The sequence below is a fragment of the Monodon monoceros genome, unplaced genomic scaffold, assembly GCF_005190385.1.
Source record: "Monodon monoceros isolate NGI ecotype Baffin Bay Population unplaced genomic scaffold, NGI_Narwhal_1 Super_Scaffold_15, whole genome shotgun sequence".
NCBI classification, from domain to species: Eukaryota; Metazoa; Chordata; class Mammalia; order Artiodactyla; family Monodontidae; genus Monodon; species Monodon monoceros.
This window is the reverse complement of record NW_021703771.1, coordinates 86,118,403-86,142,813: the sequence shown is the minus strand read 5'-3', so window position 1 is coordinate 86,142,813 and position 24,411 is coordinate 86,118,403. Positions and strand designations below refer to the sequence as shown.

General features: G+C 48.7%; 1 protein-coding gene across 8 annotated transcripts in view; it reads left to right on the top strand.

Moving 5' to 3' along the window:
• RPS6KA2 (ribosomal protein S6 kinase A2) overlaps positions 1–24,411 on the top strand; it is a 382,062-nt gene that overhangs the window by 216,165 nt on the left and 141,486 nt on the right. The window contains exon 1 of one of the 8 annotated variants that reach the window (XM_029223882.1): positions 6,873–7,183. The exons of the other annotated variants lie outside the window; for them this stretch is intronic. Coding sequence (XP_029079715.1) covers positions 7,085–7,183 — 99 coding nt within the window. The 5' untranslated portion in view covers positions 6,873–7,084. Of the gene's footprint in view, positions 1–6,872; positions 7,184–24,411 lie in introns of those variants that run through there. 8 annotated transcript variants of the gene reach the window in all.

The following is a 24,411-nucleotide window of genomic DNA, read 5'->3' as shown; positions in this document are numbered from 1 at the left end:
GCCACAAGTCCAAGATCAAGGCATCGGGGGGCCGCTGGTCCTCTGAAACCTGTAGGGAATCTTTCCTGCCTCTTCTAGCTTCTGGCCACGCCTGCATCCCCCCCTTCTCTGCCTCCGTGCACGTAGCCTCCTCCACTGTCCGCCTTCATGTGGCCTTCGTACAAGGACACCAGTCTCGCTGGATGAAGCCCGCCCCACTCCAGCGTGACCTCATCTTACTGTGTCTGCAATGACCCTATTTTCAAATAAGGCCACATTCTGAGGTCCTGGGGGTCAGGGTTCTAACGTGCTTTTAGAGGGGACCCAACCCAACCTGTAACAATATGTAAACAATAGTGAAGCTCAAACCCGGAAGTCCTACGGATGCTGTCGCCTCCCGCCGACAGACTGTGGGGTTTTGCCCCTCCCCCCTTTAAAACACTGATAATTAGAAAAGGCCAAGTGAGAGCACCGGCATTAATGTTTTCAAGTGTCCTACCGCGGCACGGGCGCGTGGTCAGGCGCCTCGCCTTGGCGTCCCTCCACCGCATGCTGAGTAAGCAGTTTCCACGAGGAAACCTAGGCCTTCTGCTCCCAGAGGCACTCACGCTGCCTGTCCCCTAGGCCGTAATGGAGCCGCTGGCGGCTGCCACCCGGACTTCTGTCTGTGAGATGCTCTGATGGCAGACCCTTGGCCCCAGGGGCACTTCCTGGGCAAGTGCAGTTGTCCAGGGAAATGAGGACCCCAGCCTGTCACCCCTTGGTTGCCACCCCTTCTAGTGCTTTCTTTCGGTGCCCAGCCACTATTGCTTGATACACTGTGAATCTGTGAGGTCCTGGATATGCAGACCTTGTCTGAATTCTTCTCTTGTTGTGTCAGTTTAGACGGTTGGTTCACCTCCCTGGGCCTCAGTTTCTCCACCTCATAAGATGGGGTTCACTGTGTCTGTTTCATGGAGTTCCCAGTGTGTTACGGAGATGGAATAATAATGTAGGCCCAGATCTTCATAACCAACAAATCCCTGATAACAGTCACCACAGAATCCCTTTAAGCCAGCACGCACGGAGTGCTTGCTCTAGACAGTGGCCATCCCGAGTGCTTCCAGGTGGGTAAGAGACACGCAGAAGCCAGGAGTCGTAACCCAACGTAGTAAGTAAAACAAGGACCCCAGGGGAGGACTCCCTAGCACAGCCTGCGGGTGCGGGGATTCCATTAGGCTTCCCAGCAACAATAGCGAATCTTGAAGAAGGTGGGAAAGCGGGTGGGAAGGACGTCCAGGCAGTGGCCACAGCGCAGTGGAGGCTGGACGTTCCTGTTGACACAGGTGTCCGTGCAGCGGGCCCAGGAGGGGAGGGCGCCGTGATGGAGGAGAACACGGCCTCCTGGCTCTGGGGTCGCACCTCATTCCTGCAGACGCTGGAGCTATGGCGTGCTGTTTGCTTCTAAACAGATTGCTTTGGTAGTGGGATTGCAGACGGGTTGCCGGGGCGGGTCGGGGGTGGGGGCAGCATTGAGCCAGGAGTTACTATATTCCTGCACCAATGGTTACTGATGCGGGCTGGAAGGAAGGGAGACAGGAACGCTACTTAGAAAGTGTCACAAGTCTGGGTCGTTACACATACGGAATGAAGGAGTGACAGAGTGGCTATTTCTCATCTTCTGGTTCAGGCGGTGGGGTGACTGGCCGTGCCCTGCACAGGACAATAGAGTTTAACGGAGAGAGCGTTCAGGTTAAAATTCTAGAAAAGGGGGATCTACTCCTTTCCCAGGCATGTCATTGGTTTTTCTGTGTGAAACTCCAGGATTTTAACAAGTAGCATCTTTGTTGAGCACTTTACAATTTACAGAGCACTTCCTCATACTGGTTTACTGTGTGGAGTTGCCAGTTTTGTAGGTGACAACCTTGAGGGGAAAGTAGACAGGTTTCTCCCCTCCCCCCTCCCCTCCCCCGCTCCCCCTTCATCACACAGTGTGGGCTTTCTGGACCTCAGCGCTGACGTGTTTTGGATGGGATCGTTCTTGGTGGGCATGACCTGTGCACTGTGGAGATTCGTCAGCATCCCTGGCCTCTGCCCACTAGATGCCAGCAGCATCCTTCCTGTCACCCCCAGTTGTGACAACCCAAAACGTCTCCAGACATTGCCAAATGTCCCCTTGACAAAGTCACCCCCAGTTCTAAAGGCTCGGAGGATTTTGGCAAAGGTGAAGTCATAATCGGAACAGTGGGTAGAAATTTAATTCAAGATGTTTCACTTTCTGACGTACGTTCCACGATGCGATGCTTCTTACCACTGTACGTTTTTAGATATCGCTCCCCGAGCCACAGCTATATCGTATTTGCTCTTTAACAAAGAGGACATTTACGTTCAGCTACATCTGGTCCGTGTCCAGGACTACATCGTTTCATTTCCAGAAGTATTTTATTCATTTTTACGGTCTCTTGTTCGTTCGTCGCATTTTCATTTTTTCCTTTTATTTCCTTAAAACATGTTAGATTTGATAATTTTCCATTCGACGTCGCTAAGTCCAGCAGCTGAAGTCCACGCGTCTGATTCTGTAGTCGGTTGTCTTGCTGGCTTTGCCGATACCCCGTGTCCTTGTGAACTGTGCGTTCAGTGGCTGTGAGCTTGTGCTCCTGGTAACTGTGTGCGAGGAATTCTTTGAATCCTAGGTTTAATGTGGATTTCTCTAGAGAGCATTTCTGTGTGTTTCTGCTGGGCACCTGGGCTCAGAACCAGCTGAGACCACTTTAAGTTCTCAACTTGAGTTTTCGTTGTTGTTTTTGGTTACATGGAAAGTGAATTAGGTCCACAGGCCTGTGTCAGGGCTGGCTGTGCTCTTTCCCTTCCCTGCCACCCCACCCTGCGTGGCTGGGCGTCTGACCTCTGTGGCCCTTGAGGGTTAAATTTGAATCTCCAGGTTGCAACCCTGGACGGCATTCTCGACTCCGCACTGACCACTTCCATCGTAACTGGTTTGTTGCACAAACCTGGCTTGTGCTTGGATCATCACACACCTTCCACTCTTTGTCGGAAGAGTGGACAGTGAAAGGACACTGGCAATTTCGACGGCTTTCCTTCCCTTTCTTGAACAAGAGACAACTGCGTTCACTTTAGGTTTTAAACTTGATCAGGAAGTTAGTGTTTCCAGTCCTAGGACTGATCAAACTCAGACATTCTCTTTGCCCAGCTTGAATTTCCATCACCCTGGAAGCCTGCAGCATCCTTTTCAGGGTCAGAGTGGGAGGAGAGGAGAGATGAAGACGTACTTAGACTGCTCCTGGACCAGCTGACCCCTTCTCTCATGGTCAGCTGTCTCGTCTTCTTGCGAGGTTATTGTGGCTGGAGACCCTCCCCCCGTGCCCTCCCTCCCCAGCTGCAGCCCACTTACAGGACAGCGCCTTTCATTTGGGGGGTTACTTAGAATTCTTCCCTCAGCCTTGGGCCTGGTGCCGGGCAGGGCCTCATGGACCTCCAAACGTGCCCGTCCCCTGCACGGCCACGTCTCATCTGTCGGAGACATTGGTATATCCTTTTCCCCACAAGCCCTGGGAACGCAGGCCACTCCGTGAGCAGTCCCTCCTGGTGCCTCCCCGGGGCCATGGCCGCCCTGCTCCCTCCTTTAGAAGCCAGGCCCCAGCACATCACAGCTGTCATGGTGGGGCTTGAAATAAAGGTGGGGGCATCCCCCCAACCCCGGAAAGTCCTTTGGGTGGAGGGAAGGGAAGGTGGAATGGCACAGATTTTGCCAGTCACCTTGCTGACAAAAGCCTCCCTCCCCTTCCTGCCCAGGGCGTCCTGTGTTCTCAGAGAAGGGGCAGCTCCAGGGCTTTGGAAGGCTGTCGGTTATCATCCTTGGAATTCTGAAATCATTAACCTCTTGTGTATCGGGGACTTGGTTGGAACTTTACTTTCCGTTCATCAATCATGAAATTCTGTTTGTTCCAAGTTCTCAATAATCTTGTTCTTCCGCAGCTGGGGACCGCGTCCCCTCTGTCTGTCCAGGACCCGCGTCCTTGTCCGCGGAGCTCACCCCAAATGCCGCCTCCTCGGCTTCTCCAGTTAGGATTCGCTCCTCATTTATCTCTGTTCTTGTAGCATTTTCTTACATGTTTCTTTCACATTATGTAAAACCTGCATCCGATTTGTCTATTCACTTTCCTTCTCTAACACACGGCCGTGAACTTCTGGAGGTCAGGAGCCGTGTCATAATCACGTCCGTTTCCCCTGGGCCAAGCACTGGGCCAGGTGCTCAGAGGAGCTTCATCATCGTGTGTTCAACTGAATCGAATGCACACCAGCCAGTCTGGTCCTCTCTTGGAAGCAGCATTAGCCATGGAATTCAGTCCCAGACCGATCGTGCTTAAGTCAGGGAGAAACTCAAGATGATCAGGTGTCTGCTGAGCTTTTGGTCTTCTCTCCAAGCTTCCCCACCCCATCATCTGGGCACCAGCCCAGCCTTTATTAAGCTCACTTTTTCTTTCCCAAAATTTGCTAGGGATCATTTGGACCCAAGTTAAAGTGGGCCCTGATACCTACCCCAGATTTGGTGGTCTGGAGGGTTTGGTGGTAAATGATTGCCAGAGACTTTGATATACCTCTGTTTTACTGGCAGAAGGGCAAACAGACTTGTTCTAGCAATGAAATGAATTTCTCAGTTGAAATATGGAAGCTGCTTTTTCTTTTCTTTTGAGATGTCCAAGTTCAGTAGAGCCATTTTGTAGCACTCAGCTGTGAGGGATCGTGGATGTCCCATAAGACCCTGCCTTCCCAGTCCTGTTACACCAGGTCAAAATGCTCTTTTAAAAAAAAAAAAATTTATTTATTTACTTATTTGGCCGCACCGAGTCTTCGTTGCAGCATATGGGCTCTTAGTTGCGGCATGCGGGATCTAGTTCCCTGACCAGGGATCAAACCCAGGCCCCCTGCATTGGGAGTGTGGAGTCTTAACCACTGGACCACCAGGGAAGTCTCAAAATGCTCTTGTTGGTAAAACGCAAGCCTGCCCCAAGGCTATTGCTCTGAGCAGGGTGCCCCTGAGCTAGCATCATTGACAAACCATACTCCTGTCTCTGACTAGTTGTACCATCTACTCACAGCCGGCTTCTTCCTCATTCTTGGAGCAGGTGACCAGCCCGATGTCTCATGTCCGTCAGCTGCTGTCTTTTCCAGAGAAGCAACGTGGCACAGCCCTGGCGTGTCTTTGTTTGCTTAGAGCTGGGATACCTGAGTGGTGGTGGCGGGAGACCCAGGGTGGCAAGAAGCTCATTCCCAGCGTAGGGATAATGGCCCTCCAGCAGAAGAATCCTTGCGGGAAGCAGGAACCGGTTTGGGGCATATTTTCATCTTGGGGATGCACAGTGGGAACACAGAACATGCAAGTGTGCTGAAGCTCATCAAGCAAGGAAGTGCCAGTGCCAGCGTCGTGATGCCAAACTGTGCTTTTACCACCACTGAACCCCGGGGAGACTATCTGACCTCACCTCTTGACCCAGATGCAGCACGAGCTGACCAGTTCTTATCTGGGAGCATCCGCTGCCTTTACACACTTCAGCAAAGATAGCCTGACACAAGTATTAATGCGACCTTTGATTAAGCCAAGGGATGATGTGACATGTAGATTTTTCACAATCTGCCTAGCAAAGCGGTACTTGGCACACAGCAGCGGGTGCAAGAACGCTTCTGGACTTTTCAGGGGCTGGTGGCAGTATGCTAATGAGATTGTTTGGCCCTGTTTTAAACATAAAAATACGTGTACAGTGCACAAGAGGAAAACAAAAGGCTGCACCGAGTCCTAAGCTCACAAATCTGGAACTGCCTACAGCCCTCTGGTGAGCATTTCTAGGAAAAAAAGAAAAACAAAGGGTGTTCCCCTTTAAGGCAAATCCCCTGCAGCCCTGCAGCTGGTTTCTGAGAGCCCTGACTCAGGACACTCTGTGTTTGGGCCCTGATAATCATCCGTTTGGATAATTTTCTATACATGGAGTCGGAGGTCATGGAGAACGGATGTGTCTTTGTTCTCCAAACACTGCCCTGGGAGGCTTCCCCAGCTGGCTGCCGGCGTCCAGGGCTGCGTGGGGATCCTTTCATCACCCGGGCAAGGACTGGCGGACCCCCAGGCCGGGCGCCCGGGCCGCGGGGACGGGCTCAAGAAGAGGGCCGCAGGGGCCAAGGGGCGAGGAGAGGTGCAGAGCGCACATGTGCAGGCTCATGGTGCACCCCTCCACCCTTTTGTTCCAGGTTCTAGAAGTGTTTGCTAATCAGCAATTAAAGTTTTGTACGGCACAGAAGAGCATGATTCCAAAGTCTGTATATGGGTGCTTTAAGGAAAGAAAACATGACACCCCAAGCTAGAAAAAAGCCCAACAGGCCAACGAAGTAGAACAGAGAGCAAGCGACAGGCGCAGCTGAGCTGCCTCACCGCCCGCCCCGCGCGGCGCAGCAGTCCTCCTCGGGCTCATCAGGCATGCGCCTCTGAGGGCGCTGATTGGCGGAGGGGTGGTGGGCGGGGCAGAGCCGGAGAGGGCGAGTACTTGGAGGCGGGGTGGGGGGGTGGGGGGGTGGGGAGGAGAAGTGAGAGCCTGGGGCTGTAGGGCGGTGGGCGCTGATTGGTGGTAGTGGCTGAGAAGGAGGAGGTGGGCGTGGCTGGGCGCGCCGGCGGGCTCTGATTGGCGGTAGTGGCGGGGGCCGGCTCCTCCCTGGGCCTGAGGAGGAGGAGGAGGAGGAGGAGGGGGAGAGGGAGGGGGAGGGAGAGCCTGGGGCGGCGGACTCTGATTGGCGGTAGTGGCGGAGGGCCGGGCGGGGCGGCAGGTGCTGATTGGCAGTAGTGGCTGGGGGCGGGACGGGGCGGGGCTGCCCGGGGCTGGTCCTCGCAGGCGGCAGGAGGAGGAGGAGGAGGAGGAGGAGGAGGGAGCGCTGGGCCCCCGGCCGCCGTGGCCGGCTCGGCCTGCCCTTTGTGCCCGCAGCCCGCGCCCCGTGCCGATGGCCGCTGCGCCGGGCTTCCCGACCGCTCGCGCCCGCAGACGGACCTAACCCCGCGCGCCTGGGATGCGCCGGGGATGCGCGTCCTCCGGCCCTGCGGCTCCTCGCGGCTGGGCGCCGGGCGATGGAGCTGAGCATGAAGAAGTTCACCGTGCGCAGGTTCTTCTCCGTGTACCTGCGCAAGAAGTCGCGCTCCAAGAGCTCCAGTCTTAGCCGACTCGAGGTAAATGCCCTAGCCTCTGAGCGCGCAGGTACCCAGGTCCCCGCCGCGCCCTGGAGGATGCTGCGGGTCTTGGGGCCATCCATCCCAAGCCCTTTCCTATTGTCACATGCACGGTCACCCTGAGATCCATGTCAGGGAGTTAAAGTTGAAAGCTGGTCCGGTTTTCCTAAAACCGAACGTTATTGTTGGGACTTACTGATAACTGGACCGGTCCTCGGGTCCTCAACCGGGACTAAACTTTGCCCCCATTGAATTTCTAACTAATTTTGTTACACGCTCTGCGCAGGGTTTGGGGTAGTCACCCTGGGTGCCCACAGGGGTGCTCCGGGTGGGGAGGGCTTTTCAGCCCGTGTCGCTCGCTGTGGCACCTCAGAAGTCCCAAGTACAGAACCTGCCTAGCCCCACCCTAGGCTGGTGTTGATCGGGTTTATTTTGCCTTTTGACCCAGAGCCACACAAATACTACCATGTAGTGTAGATTGTTCGTGTATTTGAAATCAGTGTAGAATTGACAAAAAGGGATTTTTTCTTTTTTAAAAAAAGGCAGCAACACAATTTACTTGGACCAGTCTGAAACGGTGCTCAGTAGTAAAGTGCCTGAGGCAGTATCTCTGCAGCTCGGGGTTTGATGTAGATTCGTCCCGAAAGCCAGAGGACCCTGAAAATAAGTGTCCTTTCCTCGGGTCCTGCATCATGTCACGTTCAGGTTTCCAAGTCATCTGTGGACGGCTCTCTAATGCGTTTTGTATTTCAACAATCACATCTTATTCTCTTCATCCCACTGTCCAGAGTACATGGTTGAATCTATAGATGACCTAACTGTGAAGCATGTTTAAGTAAAAAAAAAAAAAGAAAAAGACATTGTGGGGTTTGGGGGGAGGGGGTGGGAGGTGATGACACAGCCTAGAGATTTCTTTTGACATCGCTCTCGCCTGTGCCACAAGGCTGGCACCTATGGAGGTTTTGATGTGTTTTTTTCTAACGAAGTCAAATCAATTGGAACAATGTCACATTTTTCATCTTGAGTTTCTTTGTCCTGGCTGCCATGATATTAGATACAGGCATGGGTTCTGCAACAATTAAGAGGGCTTTAGGGAAAGCTCAGGAATAGACATGAAAGCAACAGGGAATTACTTGTTTTAAAAGTTTCTGTTATGATATCACTAAATCAGAATTTTAAGAACTAGGTTAGGTTTCTGAGGGTAAAACATATCTTTCAAACAAATGCAGCTATTCATTAAATTGTGGAGGAGGGCTTGCTTTAAACCTCATGCTGACAGAGATGAAGCATAAGTTCATTGAGATAAGTCATTTTCCTGGGTCTCAGGCACTCAAAAAACGAAAGTGGACAAGAATAGAAACTCAGGAGAGTATTCACCTTTATACCTAGTATGTCCTTATTCATGGGAATGCCAAGTTTATTATTCAGCGCCTTGTCTCCTTCCACTTATTGTCCTTGTCAAGGCGAGGCAGTAGAGTCCCGGAGTCGTTTAAGAAGAGGGGCATAAACACTGGCAAAGCCGTGGGGTCAGGAGTCCTCTCGGCACGATATACTCACCTCTGGTGTTCTGGTTCGGCAAGGAGAACCGGGTTGTGGAAGCGCCTCAAAAAAATATATAATAGGAACCAAGTGTTGCTTAGAAACGATGTTGCTTCAATGTGAAAATAAAATTTCTGTATACAAAATAAAACTATAAATGAACCATCAACTATGCAGAAGGTCAAGCCGACGAGGAAGAAATGTAGTCTGTCAGCATGTGGTCAGTGAGCACTTTGTCTGACCCAGGTGCCTGTGCTGGGGGCTGGGCAGAAGGTCTGATAAAGATGCCCAGCACTGATAACAGCGCTCTGTTCTTTGCAGATGCTTGCAGTTGATACTTGTGAAAATCCAGGTAGACATGTGTTACTCTCCCCATCCTACTGCTAGGGAGGAAAAACCCTGAGAACAAAACCTGAGAATCATGCTGAAAACCGAACAACTAATTCACTCTGCAAGTGTTTACTGAGACCCTCCTATGTGTGCAGCTCTTTTCTGGGCATTGTAGGTCCAAAAAATATAAGATGGAGCAGCCCTGGCCTCATGGTGCCTCCACCTAGTGGGGGATCGAATCAGTGACTGACTGACCAGTGCTTCAGTCCAGTAAATTCCATGTTCCTGCCCGGCTACCTTCCATCATTTCCCAAAGAAGCCTGTCTATTCGTTTGTATAGTCAGAGCAGATTATAGACGAAGAAGCACTCACCAAAAATTGTGAAAATTAGGAGGCAGGTTTGTCAATCATTTGAGGTTGAGAAGTAGGACATATAAAGTACTTAACAGGGATATGTATGTAGTCCTCTGTTTGGACTAATGAAAAAGATAACTCATTTTGTAAAAAGAATCGTGGTTATTTTTAAACTCTTTCTGTGAAGTTTATATTTTAAAATATACACAGAGACTTTGAAAATTTTTGTTTACTTTCAAAATCTAGTGATATTAACAGGAAAGTAACAGTACTTACTTTAAGGTTGAAACAGTATCATCTTTGTCAAAAAGGCTTTTAGGGAGAGGCTTAGTGTTTCACACTTGCTTTTAAATTTGACTTGACTCTCTGATCTAGAACTCAGCATTTGGTCAACTCTAACCACCAGAGAAGCCAGGTTGTTTGATCAGATTTGGAATCAGTTTATGAATTACAGCTTAAATGTTTTTACAGTGTATCAGCATTGCAGCAGCTGAGACGGCTAGACCTTGGACTCTGACAAGGATGATTTTGGGGGTTTCTAAAGGCAACTTGGATGTCTTGCACAGATTTCTTTGCGCATGGACTAGAATGGTTTTAGGGCTCAGCGTCTGCCAGACCCTCACCCCCGAGAAAGCTCTGATATCAGGTCATTGACAACATTGCCTGAGAGCCATAGTACCTCTAGAAGGTGTAACCATTGCTTCATCTAACTGTCCATTTCATAGATGAGAAAGTGGGGCCCAGGGAAGCAAAATGACTTGCTTATGCTCCTAAAGTGTTTGACAGGGAGTTCTTTACTATAAGAGCACATGTACTGTTTATTATTAATTTTAGCCATTTCAGGTTGCGTGGTTATTGGAGTTTACCAAGTATTAGATGATGCATGAATGAAGGCTGTTACAAGTTTTAAAAGAAAACGACTCTAGGGGATATTTTGGAATGTGCTTCATAACCTAAAGTTATTCTAGAAAACCTTTTCTGGAAGTTAGAAAGTTCCAGGTGAATTTGGGCTTTGCATCAGATTTACTAAAATTGGATTCTCACTTTTACCTCTCACAGCAGGGCAGTTCCTTAAGCTCCCTAAGCCTCATTTTTCTCCACTGTGAAATGGGGATGGTAGTAGTTCCTGCCTCTTGGGGTTAGTATGAGGGGTATGAGCCACCATATGTAAAGGCTTAATGCGGAGTCTGGGTGATAAAATCAATAATCAATCATTGTTAGCTATGGATATTGATAAAATATTTCCCGGGTTCACTGATATTTTTCATGTTGTTCAGTGTCTGCTGGTTCTGTCTGAAGCTGAGGTTGCCCCTACGGCCTGCGGAGCCCATGGCTTGTGCTGTCTCCCAGCCTGGTAATTAATTAATCGTTGAGGCGCCCTTGCTGAGTGCCTTGGGGAAGAATAGGCAGAGATCAATCCTCCCAGGCTGGATTCCAGCCTGTTTCATTCGATAGGACTGGCCCCATTTGCTAAGATGACAGCCCCAGTCCGTCATCTGGCTGGGATGGTGATAGTCCTTTTCCTTATCTTGCCTGTCACCCTGGGATCCGAGAATGCATTACAGTGCAGGTCCTGGAGCCGCGGCACCCAGAGCTCAGGCTGCTTCTAGAGTCAGGACCTGCCCCAGCGTCAACGTCCGGACTTCGCAGAGCTTTGGGGAGGAAGCCTGCCTGCTCATCCTTCAGTAGCCCAGGAAAACCTCCAAAGTGTGAGCCGACTCCAAAGCCTAGCCTTGGGGCTGGGGAAGGTTGAGAGAGGTTGGCCAGGAAGGGCTTGGGAGGAAATATTGGGTTTCAGTTAGTGAAAAGTGATATTGTTTACTCGGGGTAAGATTTATCTACCAATCTGCTAAACGTATCAAGACTCAGTGTCGGTTCATTTAGGGAATAGTTATTTTGCTTGAGGTTATCACCAAAGACGGGAAGTTGGTTCTCTTTGTTTACCTATCATTTCATCTGGTTTTGACATTTTTACTGAAAGACAGCTGGGGGTGAGTGAGAAGGACAAAAGATAAGTCCTCTCTCTGGGGTATTGATAGTGGTAAACTGTTGAGTGGAGAAGAATTTCATTTATTTATTAGCTCAATTATCTACATACTCAGACTTTTTAGTGTATACCGTGTGCATTGTGCAAAGCAGTTGAGATATAAAGGTCTGATCCCTGCCCTCAGTGAACTTAACATCTAGTGAGAGAGAGAGGCAAACACGTAAATGGAAGCCTGCTATGTAGGGTGTAAGTCCTGTGAAATTATTGGCATCATTGGAGTTCAATGGTCTGATTACATGAATTGTCAATCTGTTCCAATTTCCAACGCTCACAGATAATCAAGCATTATCTATGTGCACATGTGCACACATGAGTATATTTTAATTGCTTACCCCTTTTTAAAGGAAGCATGGTATCCTAATAAATTAAATGTTAAGGGACTCTTAGTAAATAGAGCCGTGTTGGCTCCGGTCATGAAAAAAAGAAAAAGAAAGAAAACTTCCTGGAAAGTTAAACATTCAAGCTTATTCTTGGTCCTTCACTGGTAAACTCTTCTTGATATTGGGAGGTTTCCAGGAAAACCATTTCTAATTAAAAATAATTTACAGGTAATTTCAATAAATGCACCCGAAGAAATTCTGTGTTAATCCTGATTTTGCTGGGCTTTTGGATAGCAATAACAACACCAAAAAGTCAGAGAAGACCACAAGAAATAGTCCATTTTAGTGAATACTTAACTTGCTTGTTGTTTTGCCTATTTATGCTTTGTTCTGTTTTGAAGACACTAGACTTAATTCCTTATTTGTGGTCTGCCTTATCTTTGCAATTTCATTACATACTTTTCTCTCCTTAACATCCAAGAAAGCTCCCGAAAGTACTGTTTCTTATTTAAAAATATGTGAAAAGACAACCCAAAATATTACTTCACCCCCCTTTTTTTTTTTTGCGGTACGCGGGCCTCTCACCGCTGTGGCCTCTCCCGTTGCGGAGCACAGGCTCCGGACGCGCAGGCTCAGCGGCCATGGCTCACGGGCCCAGCCACTCCGCGGCATGTGGGATCCTCCTGGACCGGGGCACGAACCCGTGTCCCCTGCATCGGCAGGCGGACTCCCAACAACTGCGCCACCAGGGAAGCCCATACTTCACCCCTTTTTTAAAAAATTTATTTTATTCAAGTATAGTTGATTTACATTGTTGTGTTAATTTCTGCTGTACAGCAAAGTGATTCAGTTATACACATATATACATTCTTTTTCATGTTCTTTTCCATTATGGTTTATCCCAGGATATTGAATATAGTTCCCTGTGCTCTGCAGTTGGACTTCGTTGTTTATCCATTCTATATATAATCGTTTGCATCTGCTAATCCCAAACTCCCAATCCATCCCTCCCTCACCCCTTCCCCCTTGGCAACCACAAGCCTGTTCTCTCTGTCTGTGAGTCTGTTTCATAGATTCACCCTTTTTTCTCTCCACCTCTTTGACCTATTCATTCTGAGACTCTTCCACCACACACCCCGATGCAGCAAAGACCCTTTATGTATATTTTTCATGCATTCCGAAGTACAAGAATAAACTGAAATCACACTAAGTGAAAACTGGAATATCTGATGTCCACATCATCTGACTTGCTGCTTACCCAGGATTTCGCTCTGTTTCTTGCACGCTGGGTGGGCGATTTCCTAGATGTGTCAAGTTTATAAGTGGGTAGGAGGCGTCGGAACCCTGAGGCAGGGAGAGAGCAGGGGCTTGGGCAGCAGGTGAAGAGTGAGCCTTGTGAGCCGGGGATTAGTCAGTGCAGGGCTCCAGTGGGGAGCGCTCCTTCCAAATGTAGGGAGACTGGGGGTGAGCTTGTTCTGTATGAAATCCAGTTGGTAACCAGCAGTTTAGCCAGAAATGCTCTTCATCTTTGGTCCAAGCTTCTGTGCTTGTTAAGTAAGTAAAGCCGGTGCAGCACTGAAAGCATTCTCTAGAATGCTCTGCCTTTACTTCTGATGGCGCTGGGCTCTGTTGTGTTGTATTTTTCCCCCAGCGTCATATGTTTGCTGATATATTTTCACTGGTAAAAGCTATTAAATTAAACTCAAGTAGGAATTATCAACAAATAGTTTGTTAAGCTACAATGTGATTTAATCAGGCAAATGGCTCAGACACAAATGTATTCAGTATAAAATATTGTTCATCGTGTCTGATTTGCAGCTGTGTAGGAAGCCTTCCCTGCTGGTGAGCTGGCTAAGGAGACGTAATGGCGGTGCGGCTATACTTAAACCTGGGAACCTGCCCCCCGGGCTATGGGGGTGACTGCAGTGGCCGCATCACTGTGGTTGATCACCAAGTGGGCAAGAGCCAGTGTTTGGAACCACCGAGATGCGCACTGACAAAGCTCTCCTCCCTCAAACTTTAGCCTGGCTCTCCGGCCCCTCTTTTCACCTCGGCCGGACCTTGGGCTTCTGTGTCATCCTTGCTGGGCTTGCAAAACCCGGTTTAGCAAGAATTCTGCTGAGTTGATTTAGAGAGCACCCCGATCCATCCTCGGCCTTTGATCACCCTCTATATCTGGTCCAGTTCCCCATCCCCACATCCCCAGGTGAGATGAGATGACCCTGACCTGCCTTCAGCTCAGTTTAGAAGGAACTGCCCTACCCCACCGCCCTGCTCCTGCCCCTTGCTGCAGATCCCCACATGTCCTTCTTGTGTGGGGTCCGAGCTCCATCTCTTACCCCTGCGGCAAGCCCCACTGCAGTGGTCCCTTGAATAAAGTCTTCCTCACCGTCTTTAACAAGTGCCAGAATAATTTTTCTCGAGCAGTACCTATTATTAGTAGTAATTTGCATGTGTTCCTTGAGATCTCTTAACGGGGGTCCCAGGAACACCACTGGTCAGAGAGCCCTACTTGATTCCAACCGCAAGCACTCAGCAGCCTATCTTTCTCCACGAGCTTTGGTTTGCAAAGGTCCCTAGGGTCTGCAGGCCGCCCTCCCGCTAAGAGCCCCAAGATTCTGTCCCCGTGGGCCAGGCAGGTGCTTTCCCCCTCGCCCTGCATTGGGGCCCCTTCCCCGGCCCGGGGCTCCCACGCTCCCTCCACTGGATGTGCCCGGATCTACTGTTCTGCTGGCCCTGGGCACTTCCTTCTTCTGCTGTCAGCCCCACCAGGCCACTTCATGCTTTTGAGCTCCTGTCTCCTCAGCTGCAAAACAGGGATTGCCCCGTGATAATGCTGTGTCCTCAGGTTATTAAATGCTTAGAAGGTGAAATGCGCCTGGTCAGGGAAGAGTTCGCCCTTGGCATTCTGTGATGTCACACAAATAAGCTGGCTTTGATTGGACCCCGTCTGGAAGGGGGTTTGCACTACATTATGGGGGAAGAAGGCTTTTCCTCGTCTGCCAGCCTCCTCGCCCTCACGCTTCTGAGGACTCATCTGTTTCAAGTTAGTACTGTCACCACGGAGCCAGCTTTCCTAGGTTGTAGCTACGCTGAGCTTCCTGGGAGTGACGCTCTCATCCATGTTGCTGCCACTTTAAACATAATTCATGGAAGCAGCAGCTCTTGTAAAGCAGAGAGGTTCATGCTGTTCCTGGTGTCAGCCCTGTAGCCAGGGGCTGAGGAACTGGTAGAAATGATCTGACTTCTTAGGGAGAAGAACTGCTTTTTCTTTTGGCTAGTCTACTCTCCTACGTTAAATTAATAAGATTCAAAGACACAAATCTGAAGAGTGTTTACTTTGTTGGCCTGCGTGTTTCCTCCTGTTGCCCAAGAAAAGAAGGTTCTGCATAAGACTGAAAAGCTCTGAAAAATCTGCCTCACACACTTGGGTGATTTGTGTGCCGTGTCATCAGTCTTGGGATTTTCGGGTGGATATTAGCCAGACCTGGAGTCCGGGACCTCTTTGACGTGTCTGTGTAGTCAGCGTAAGCCATGACATTCTTTGAGTCAGGACACCCAGGCCACACCAGGCTGCCCGAGGTGGCTTTTACTCCTTAAAACGTGCGGTCAGATCTTTAAGGAAAAGGGATGGAGGGATTTACTTTGAAAGACTCTCTTTTGGAATGCCTACGGTGGAAATGCCCTAGTGACTACCTAGGAAATCGCTCATTCAGGTCCCAATTGTAACACTTTTGGCCCGGGATAATTGCAAACTTTCCACGACTAAGGAAAGTTAGTTATATTATCTAATATAATATTATATTAGATATAATATTAACCTCCAAATATATATTTAACATGCAAAATATAGTGTGGACAATCAAAATATAGTGTGGACTTTCTAAGAATGAAAAATCAAGAAAACTTCTTATTCTGAAAAGTGAGTAGAACGCAGATCGGAGAAGGTGCTCTGGAGAGCCTTGACGGGAGGGAGGCTGGGGGTGCAGGGGGGGAGGGCAGCGGCAGAGATGAGCTGCAAGAGCTGGGCGGCTGGGCGGGCTCTGTGTGCCCCGAGACCCCCAAGCTGAGCGTGCAAGGGGGCCACAGGGGACAGACACTCTTGCCTTTTGACTTGCTACAGTGACTCTGTTTGGTTGACTTTGAAGATAAAGTAAAGAAAAAACAACCAGAAAAACCAGAAAGGAGCACTTCCTTTTAGAACACCTTCGGCTTCTTGCATCCTGCTTAGTTTGTAATCAGCTTAGGGAACAGGGCAGACGGGCTGCTGGAACAAGGTAGCGATTACTGCTCCCTGCCTTCGCCCCAGAGAACCCCAAGAAGCAGCGTGAGGTTGGGTGTGACTTTTGTATTTCTAGACCTCAGCAAAAAAGAGAAGGCGTGAATTTTTTTTAATATATACTTATATTCTTAATAGGATTCCCCTTCTTCATTCTCTCTCTTTTTTTAAAAAATAAATTTATTTATATATTTATTTACTTTTTGGCTGTGTTGTGTCTTCGTTGCTGTGCGTGGGCTTTCTCTAGTTGCATTGAGCGGGGGCTACTCTTCGTTGCGGTGCGCAGGCTTCTCGTTGCGGTGGCTTCTCTTGCTGCAGAGCACGGGCTCTAGGTGCGCGGGCTTCAGTAGTTGTGGCACATGAGCTCAGTAGTTGTGGCTCACGGGCTCAGTAGTTGTGGCACACGGGCTCAGTAGTTGCGGCATGTGGGCTTCAGTAGTTGTGGCTTGTGGGCTCTAGAGCACAGGCTCAGTAGTTGTGGCACACGGGCTCAGTAGTTGCGGCACGTGGGCTTCAGTAATTGTGGCTTGTGGGCTCTAGAGTGCAGGCTCAGTAATTGTGGTGCATAGGCTTAGTTGCTCCACGGCGTGTGGGATCTTCCCGGACCAGGGCTCGAACCCGTGTCCTCTGCTTGGGCGGGCAGATTCTTAACCACTGCACCACCAGGGAAGCCCCCGAAGGCATGAATTTTGATGTGTGACTCAATTAAGACTTTGCAGAATCCACCCCGACAGAGATGTGAATAAAAATATTGAACCTGGTCAGAAGATGCTGAAACCCATCTGTGGAGGGTCGGCGTGCAGGACAGCTGGGGTACTTAGAGCCCCGTCTTACGCCTCCATCAGCGTGTCCCACTTTCTTCTTTGACTTGTTGTTGAGGTTCGTCACAGTGGAACTCCAGCAGTGGGTGTAAGGAAGTGGGACTGATTTGTCAGAATGAACCGGCTGTAGTCGTTGTGTATGTGCACGAGGATGGGGTTTATGCTCAGCGGGGTGACGGGTGTTTGCCAATGCCTCCACTTCCCACCCAGCTGAGTGAGCTCGCAGAGCCCCTGTCCCCCTCCGTGAGACCCCTCCTTCCCTCCACCCAGCCTGTTCCATCTGCGGCCCCCCTCCACGCCCTCCCTCCTGTGACTCCTGCCACTCAGGCACATGGCAGCCCACACCCATCCACCTGCTTCCATTCCCAGCCTCCCCCTTGGCTCTGAGCTGACCCGTGGCTTAGATTCAGGGCCATCGCTTTCTTCCGAAGATTCTGGCCTGCGGCACTTGGATTTGGACGGGGGAGATCTGTGGGAATTGGGCAGGAGTAGTCATTGCCGTGTGGCCCAGGGTGGCGTGGAGCCCGCTGCCAGAGTCGGGGCCTGCCAGGGCGGTTCGTGTTCATCACACCCCATCTCCAGAGGAGGGTGCTGGGCAGAGAAGCCACTAGAAGAGTTCCTCCCGGTGGCTTGGGCTCTGTCATCCGTTTCCGTCAAGTTCTGGGTTTAAGGAAGTTCACTGAATCACAGACCATCCCGCGGGGCCAGGCCGGGTCCGGGAGCTGCGTGCTGCCTCCTCTGTTGGGGAGATACCCCTGTCCTCTCTGAGGGCATCCTCCGTGTGGACACCGCCCGCACCTCTGCGCGAGCTCCGAGCCTCGCCTCGTTGCTGTGCGTGAATTTGCACGAAACCTTCTTTAGCCAGCTTGTGGCTGGTCTGGGACACGTCAGGCTCGGCTCCGGTGGCTCCGTGTCCAGGGACAGCTGTGGGTGGCTGTCGGGACCCTTGCCCTGCTGTGTCCCGCGCGCGTGTTCTCTGTGGTGCGCGCCTTCTGGGTCAACGCGTGAGAAGTCTGCGGAGGTCTTTTCGGAACTTCCGTCTTTGGTATTAACTCAACATTCACCGTGTGCCTGGCGATTATCTGTAGGACTTGCGTTTAGAGGGTTAAAAAGTAGAAAGAAATGGCCTTGACCTAAGACTAGTTGTGGCGAACTAAAACCTCTGTAGAAGTGAAGTAACTAAGAAGCCGTTACAAAAGCTCACGCCCGCTTGAGGTAGGCCCACATACGCAGCTCACAAACTGCAAGTCTGCTGTTTGGCATTTAAAATCTTCCATAGAAAGAATGTCTCATCTACATTCACAGTATAGCTGAGAGAGTGTCACCTGCAGGAAAAAGTATGGAAAAACCAAAGAAATCATTTTCCTCACTTAAAAAATTTTCAGGAAAATATCTTCGAAGGGTGAAAACTGTCAACATTTTAAAAGCAAATTCAGAAATTTCAAAATGTTTGAATACTAGCAATTTTTAAAAACTGAAAAACGCTAAAAGTCAAGGGGGCTTTTATTTTAAAAGCCGGTGCTTACAGAGGAATAGAGTTAATTCCAGGAAGATGGCTTTTATGACATCTTGAAGCAATTTCTAGTCAAATTTAAAAGCTTTTGACTTCCTAACGTTGAGTTTTGTGATGCGCGATTTCACTTTAAAGCCTACCAGCCCACGACTGTGCCCTGGAGAGGGAGTGGAGTGCCCTCCTCTCAGGAGGAGCCCGGTTCTCTGAAGGATTCCCTCTGTGTGTGGGACCTCGGGCCCCTTCCTTAGGGACACAACGGCCAGCTGGGCGCCCTCTGCTCCCAGCGCCACACCTGGGCTCGCAGCCCACGGAGCACGTGAGCCTGCTGCCCTGTAGGAAGGCCCTAGTGTGCCCCACCTGCGGCCCCCCAAACCCTGTACCTGGCGGGCCGATTGCTGTGCTCCACTCCACCGTCCTGGGCGTGTGGCCCAGGCCAAGGCAGGAGCAGGACAAGGCCGGCCGGCCTCCAGGGACCCCGGGAGCAGGTGCCCGAAAGCCCAGGGTCCAGTTTGTCTTCCTGGCGTCTCCGGCCCCAAGCAGCCCCCAGCCCTGAGAAGGAGCTCCATCCACCCCGTGGGGAGTGTGGCTGAGACGACCCCGCTCAGGAAACAGGGGTGCCTTGCTGGTTGCTGGCTGTGCAGGGCATTAGCCTTTGCCAGTGACGTGTGGTTATTTCTCCTGCCTTGGCTTCACCCCTCACCCTGACCTGCACCACAGCCAGCTAGGTTGTTCCTGCCTGTGACACAAGTGGCCGGTGGGGTCAGAGGAGACCCCACGTTTCTGTCGCTGCTCAGCCACTTAGTACTTGTGTGACTTGGGCAGGTGGCCAGCTAACCCTTCCTGAGGCTCAGTTTCCTCCTCTGAAAATTGGTACAATACCTGCCTGCAGGGATCTAGCCAGGAATAGATGGAATGGCCTGTCCACGGGCCCCGGTGGGCACTTAGTTAAAAACAACAACTCCATGTTTCCCATTACACTGCAGTCTGTTTACGACACTCAGTCCTAGCTTCCTGCAGCACTGCTTCTAGTCTGTACGCCAGCCTCAGGGACCCGCACGCCAGCCTCAGGGTCCCGCACGCCCGTCACTGGGCCCCGCACACCAGTCTCGGGTCCCGCACACCAGTCTCAGGGACCGGCACGCCGGCCTCAGGGTCCCGCACGCTGGCCTCATGGTCCCGCACACCAGTCTCGGGTCCTGCACACCAGTCTCGGGGTCCTGCATACCAGCAGCAGCCAGATGTGCTGCAATCAGGGGGTTTATTAAATACAACATCAGAAGCATTAGTAAAAAATTACAAATGCCACTTAAGGTGAAGGGTTCCAGGCAGAGGCACTCACATTTCAGGACTGGACTTTTTCCTGGCTACTAAATCAAACTTCCCTTCCAACCTAGAAAATTCAGATGCATGCTTTTCACTAAAGGCTTGAAATATAAGGAAAGGTTCTGAAAATTTAATACAAATGGACGGCTCCATTTCCTGTGGCTAAGCCTTCTCTCTGAGCCCTGATAACACCAAACTGCTACTTAGTTTTGAAAGGTAATAGAGGAGTGGGACTGGAGGAGAGAGAAGGGGGGGGGAACAGGGAAGGGAAGAGGAGGGGGAGGATGAGTGAAAGAAACAGGGAGAAGCCAGCAGCAGAGGCCATGAGGGAGCAGGGACAGGCGGGACAGACACAGAAAGGGAGATGCATTGAGAAGGAGGGGGACTGGCATTGAGGAGATTTGAGGCGGCCGCTTAGGGAAAAACACCAGAATGTGGGAAGCAGTTACATGCAAACTGTAGAGTCTGGCCGCCCTCACCCCCCGAGCGTGAGAGCAGCACACGCCTAGCCCTGTAATAGACGGAGTGTCACCTGTGGCCTCCCCGAAGTTGTTTCTGGCTAAATTAGAGTCATAGGGTTAGACACAGTCAAGAGGAAAGGGCCAGCGAGCAGCCAGCAGGGATCCTAGACAGAGCTCCTCACTCTGGTGCCCTTGCCCTGTTTGTAGCTGAGGCACAAGGCGTGGCAAGTTCCAGAACATGAACCTGGGGTGAAGGCTACATTCCTGTAGGGGACCCAGAAGCATGTGAAATCTTCCTTCTAAAGAGGAGCTAGGATTCAGGATTCCGCCAATGCGCTGGTAGGGAGCAGATGGCCGAGGTACCAGAAATACTGGAGTCGCGGATTCCTTGCTTATGCCATACCTGGTGGACACGGCAGGACAGGACCGGGAATCTTCAGGCCCTTCTTGGGGGAACAGCCGAAGACATCCCTCCTGCCGCCCAAGCCCTCCCTGAGACGAGTGGGCAGAGCCTGGCATCCAGGGCTGGAACAGCAAAGAAAAACTGGAGGAAGAAGCAAACAGGATTTGGAAAGGGACCTTGGACACAAAGTCATAGGCTTCGTGAATTCACAGTGTCTCTCCTGCAGTTAGCAAATGCAGCAGGTACGGAGAGCAAGGTGGCCCTGCTCTCAGAGGATGCTTGTACTTAGGTGACTGGCTGCCCGTGCACAGCCCCCCACCCCCTCTCGAGATCTACGTTTGTGCCTTCCCCCCAGCCCAGTGGGGGCATCCCTGGCCCACTGGTGGGGCAAGATGAGTTTTGAAAACGATTTAAAGCTTTATGGAAATGTAGGAAGGTACTGTATTGTCATCCACACAACAGTGGAAAACATTTCTTAGGAGCCCACAGGACTGATTTTAAGAGTTTATACAATGTCTGTGATGAAAGAATCCAGAATGGCAACTTACAAGGGTTTGTTTCGCTTCCCGAATTCTTCGTGACCAACGTATTCTATGAATGTCACTCTTTTACAGTCTTATGCCAGCACCAGCAGCTCACCTTTGTGTTTGAAAAGACATGGTTATCTGTAATTACCGCTCAGGTGCATTTCATGTTTCCAAGACACACATCTGCCACTGAAGTAGTGACAGATACTCTCACTCCCAGAGCTCTTCCATCTGGGAGAAAAAAAGTAGAGACAAAATCAGTATTAAAATGACTATTATTTTTCCAGCCAACAGGTCTTTCATGCAGTTTATAGGTTTTAAGGTGAAGGGGTCTGAACCATTTGAAAGCTAAATAATACAAGTTTTCTTTCTCAGCAAAGACGAGTTTGAAATATTCACTTTGACAACCTGGAGATGAAAATGATCAGCTCTCTATAAATATTTAAGTTTTTATGTACATATGTTTTTAACTACATGCATGTGTGTGTGTGTATGAGTGCGCACACTGCATGTGGCGTTTTCCTGGCCACGGTGATTAGCTCAGAGTTGAGCGTGCGGTCCAAGACAGTCAAAATGGGATGTAACGTGGGACCTTTGTTCATCGGCTGTGGAGGAACAAGGAGGCGTGGAGCCTGGGAGCTTTCTGAGACCAGGAGCTTACCCAGCCTACAGAGCAGCCAACACAGAGAGGAGAGGAGAGCCAAGAAAACCGTAGAGAAATGAGGTTGGAGCCTTGATCAGCCCATGCCTGAAGTCCTTATTACCTTGGGACATTTTGGTTATGTGATCGAACCAGTTCCACTTATTGTTTAAGCCAGTTTGATTTGGGTTTTCTCTTATGCAAATAGAATCGTCCCGGTACACTTACTATCTAATTAACTCTTTACTAGAACCCTAAAAATGAGTACAATTATATTCTTTTCATAGATGAGGCAACTATATTAAAAGATCAAATAACTTGACTGAGGTCATCCTGATAGTATGTGGGGAATCAAGTATCAAACTTGGTTCTATTTGCCTCCAAAGCTTGTGCCTTTAACCACTGTGATATATACTAGACCTAAAATAACACGTTTAGACTAGGTAATTCTGTTCTATTCACACTGGCCAGGAAACTGCTCTCCTGAAGACGTTTTCTGTCTAAAAAAATCACAAGGGGATTTGCTTACAGGTTATACATTGTGTTTAAGGTTTGGGCTGCCTTGTAGCAGGTGCCTGGTGTACCTAGGTGCTCAGTTAAAATAAGTGGTGAAGGAGTGAGCGTGTGAATGCTTCCTGGCCCTCTCCTGGGGGACCCGAGAGCTCAGTGGGGCCAGCCCCTCCAGCTCCAGAGTTCCAGATTCCACTAAAACACAGTGCTGTTGTTGCCTTTATAATTACAGAAGAGGCATGTCCCCATCTTCCTTTTTGCTCACCTTTTGTGTCCCGAGGTAAAGGTCCCAGTGAGAGGCAGGATGAGGAAAGTACAAGTGAGGCTTGTACTTGTCCGCAGAGGTCGTTACAGCCTGTTGGCATCTCTGCCTGGGGGCTGGGTCCTGCTGATGCATTTGTGTTGTTGGTTCATTTGGATGAAGGGACATATGTGGTATATTTAACGGTTTTGCAAATGTAGATAGAGCTCTGCCAGATGGCTGTCAGTGAAGAATAGGGACGTGTCATCATAGGATAATAACATACATTATTTGGAAAATATAATAATACCTTTAAATTTATGTTTCAAAACATAGTAGAAAGACTTTTTTCAGATTTTCCAGTTTAATTGAGATGGCAAATTGGGAACATTAAAATTAAATTTTTTTATTCATTAAAAAACTGATGTGTTTTTTAAATTTTATTTTATTGAAGTATAGTTGATTTACCATGTTGTATTCATTTCTGCTGTACAGCAAAGTGATTAAGTTATAATATATATATTATTATATATGTATGTAATTATATATACATTATAATATGTATAATATATATTATATGTATGTATATTTGTATATATATACAATCTTTTTCATATTCTTTTCCGTTATGGTTTATCACAGGGTATTGAATATAGTTCTCTGTGCTAGAAACTGAAATGTATTATTTTATGTTTGCAATCATTCTTTCAGTGTGTTTAGTGGGTCTAAGAATACTTTTGTTCCTTTTCTGTCTACTTTTCTTTGTCATAACTATCTCCAGTCTAAAATCTAGACTATGTAAATAATAATTTAAAGAAATAAGGAGTCACAAGATAGAAGTGGTATTGATTCTAGAAAGAGTATTTTGTTTATTATACTTAGATTCCTGCTCTTAAAATTATTCAGCCATATAACTCTATGTAAAAATGGATTTGCATATATTCATTTTATAGAATACATTTTGTGAAAACACTGTAACATTGTTTTCTTTGCCATTATTTTTCATATACTTTTTTATCCAAATTTTTGCCAACACTACCTTTTAACTGTAGTGGTCACATTTTGATAAATTGCTAGAAAGAATTTGTTATATAAAACAATGTACAAAACTATGATATATAAGATAAAGACTCGTGAGCAAGCAGCCTCTTCTACCCTGGAAGTATCCACAAACTTTGTACTCAGTGCATTTCTAAGTGTTTGGCATCATGGAACGTGTAACCTAATTGCATAGGATTTTATCTTTTTTAACCGTCATGAGTTCTTTCCTTTGAATTGCGTCCTTGATTTTTGCTTATAAATGATGGACAGCTAATTCCTTCAGAATTCAGGAAATTCACATTAATTTCCTGCGCCTCGCTCTGCCACCAGTGTCTGTGTTGGTTTGATTGTCTTTTTATTCACAGGGATGAAAAAGAGAGAGCCTTTTCATTTTCTTCCATGGTGGTGTCATACTGCTTGATTGGAGAATAATGGCTTGCTTTCATACATTTATTAAATGATAAGCCACACCCTGTAGTAGATGCCTTCACGCTCACAGAGCCATTTCAGAAGACCATTTTTACGTGATATTTACCAGTAAATATTGCTGTTTCTAGCAAGCTACTTAGTAGTGAAAGATATTGTCTCGAAATAAATAGCAAGAGATATAGTAAGGAGAAGGGAGTGGAGAAATAAATTAAAACAAGAAAAAAAAGAGTAAGAAGGATAGAAAAAGAACAAGAATAAGTGATTTAAAGCTAATAAATTCTCTTTATCTTGAAAGAGTGTAGACGGATATTATCTGATTACATGAGTATTCTAGTTTGTGAATTCCCCATTTCCAAGTAAGTACAAATTAACAAAATATACTTGGCACTAAAACTTCTCTGAATAAAATTAAGCTTTTGATAATTCAGAATGTACTTTATGATGTTTCCA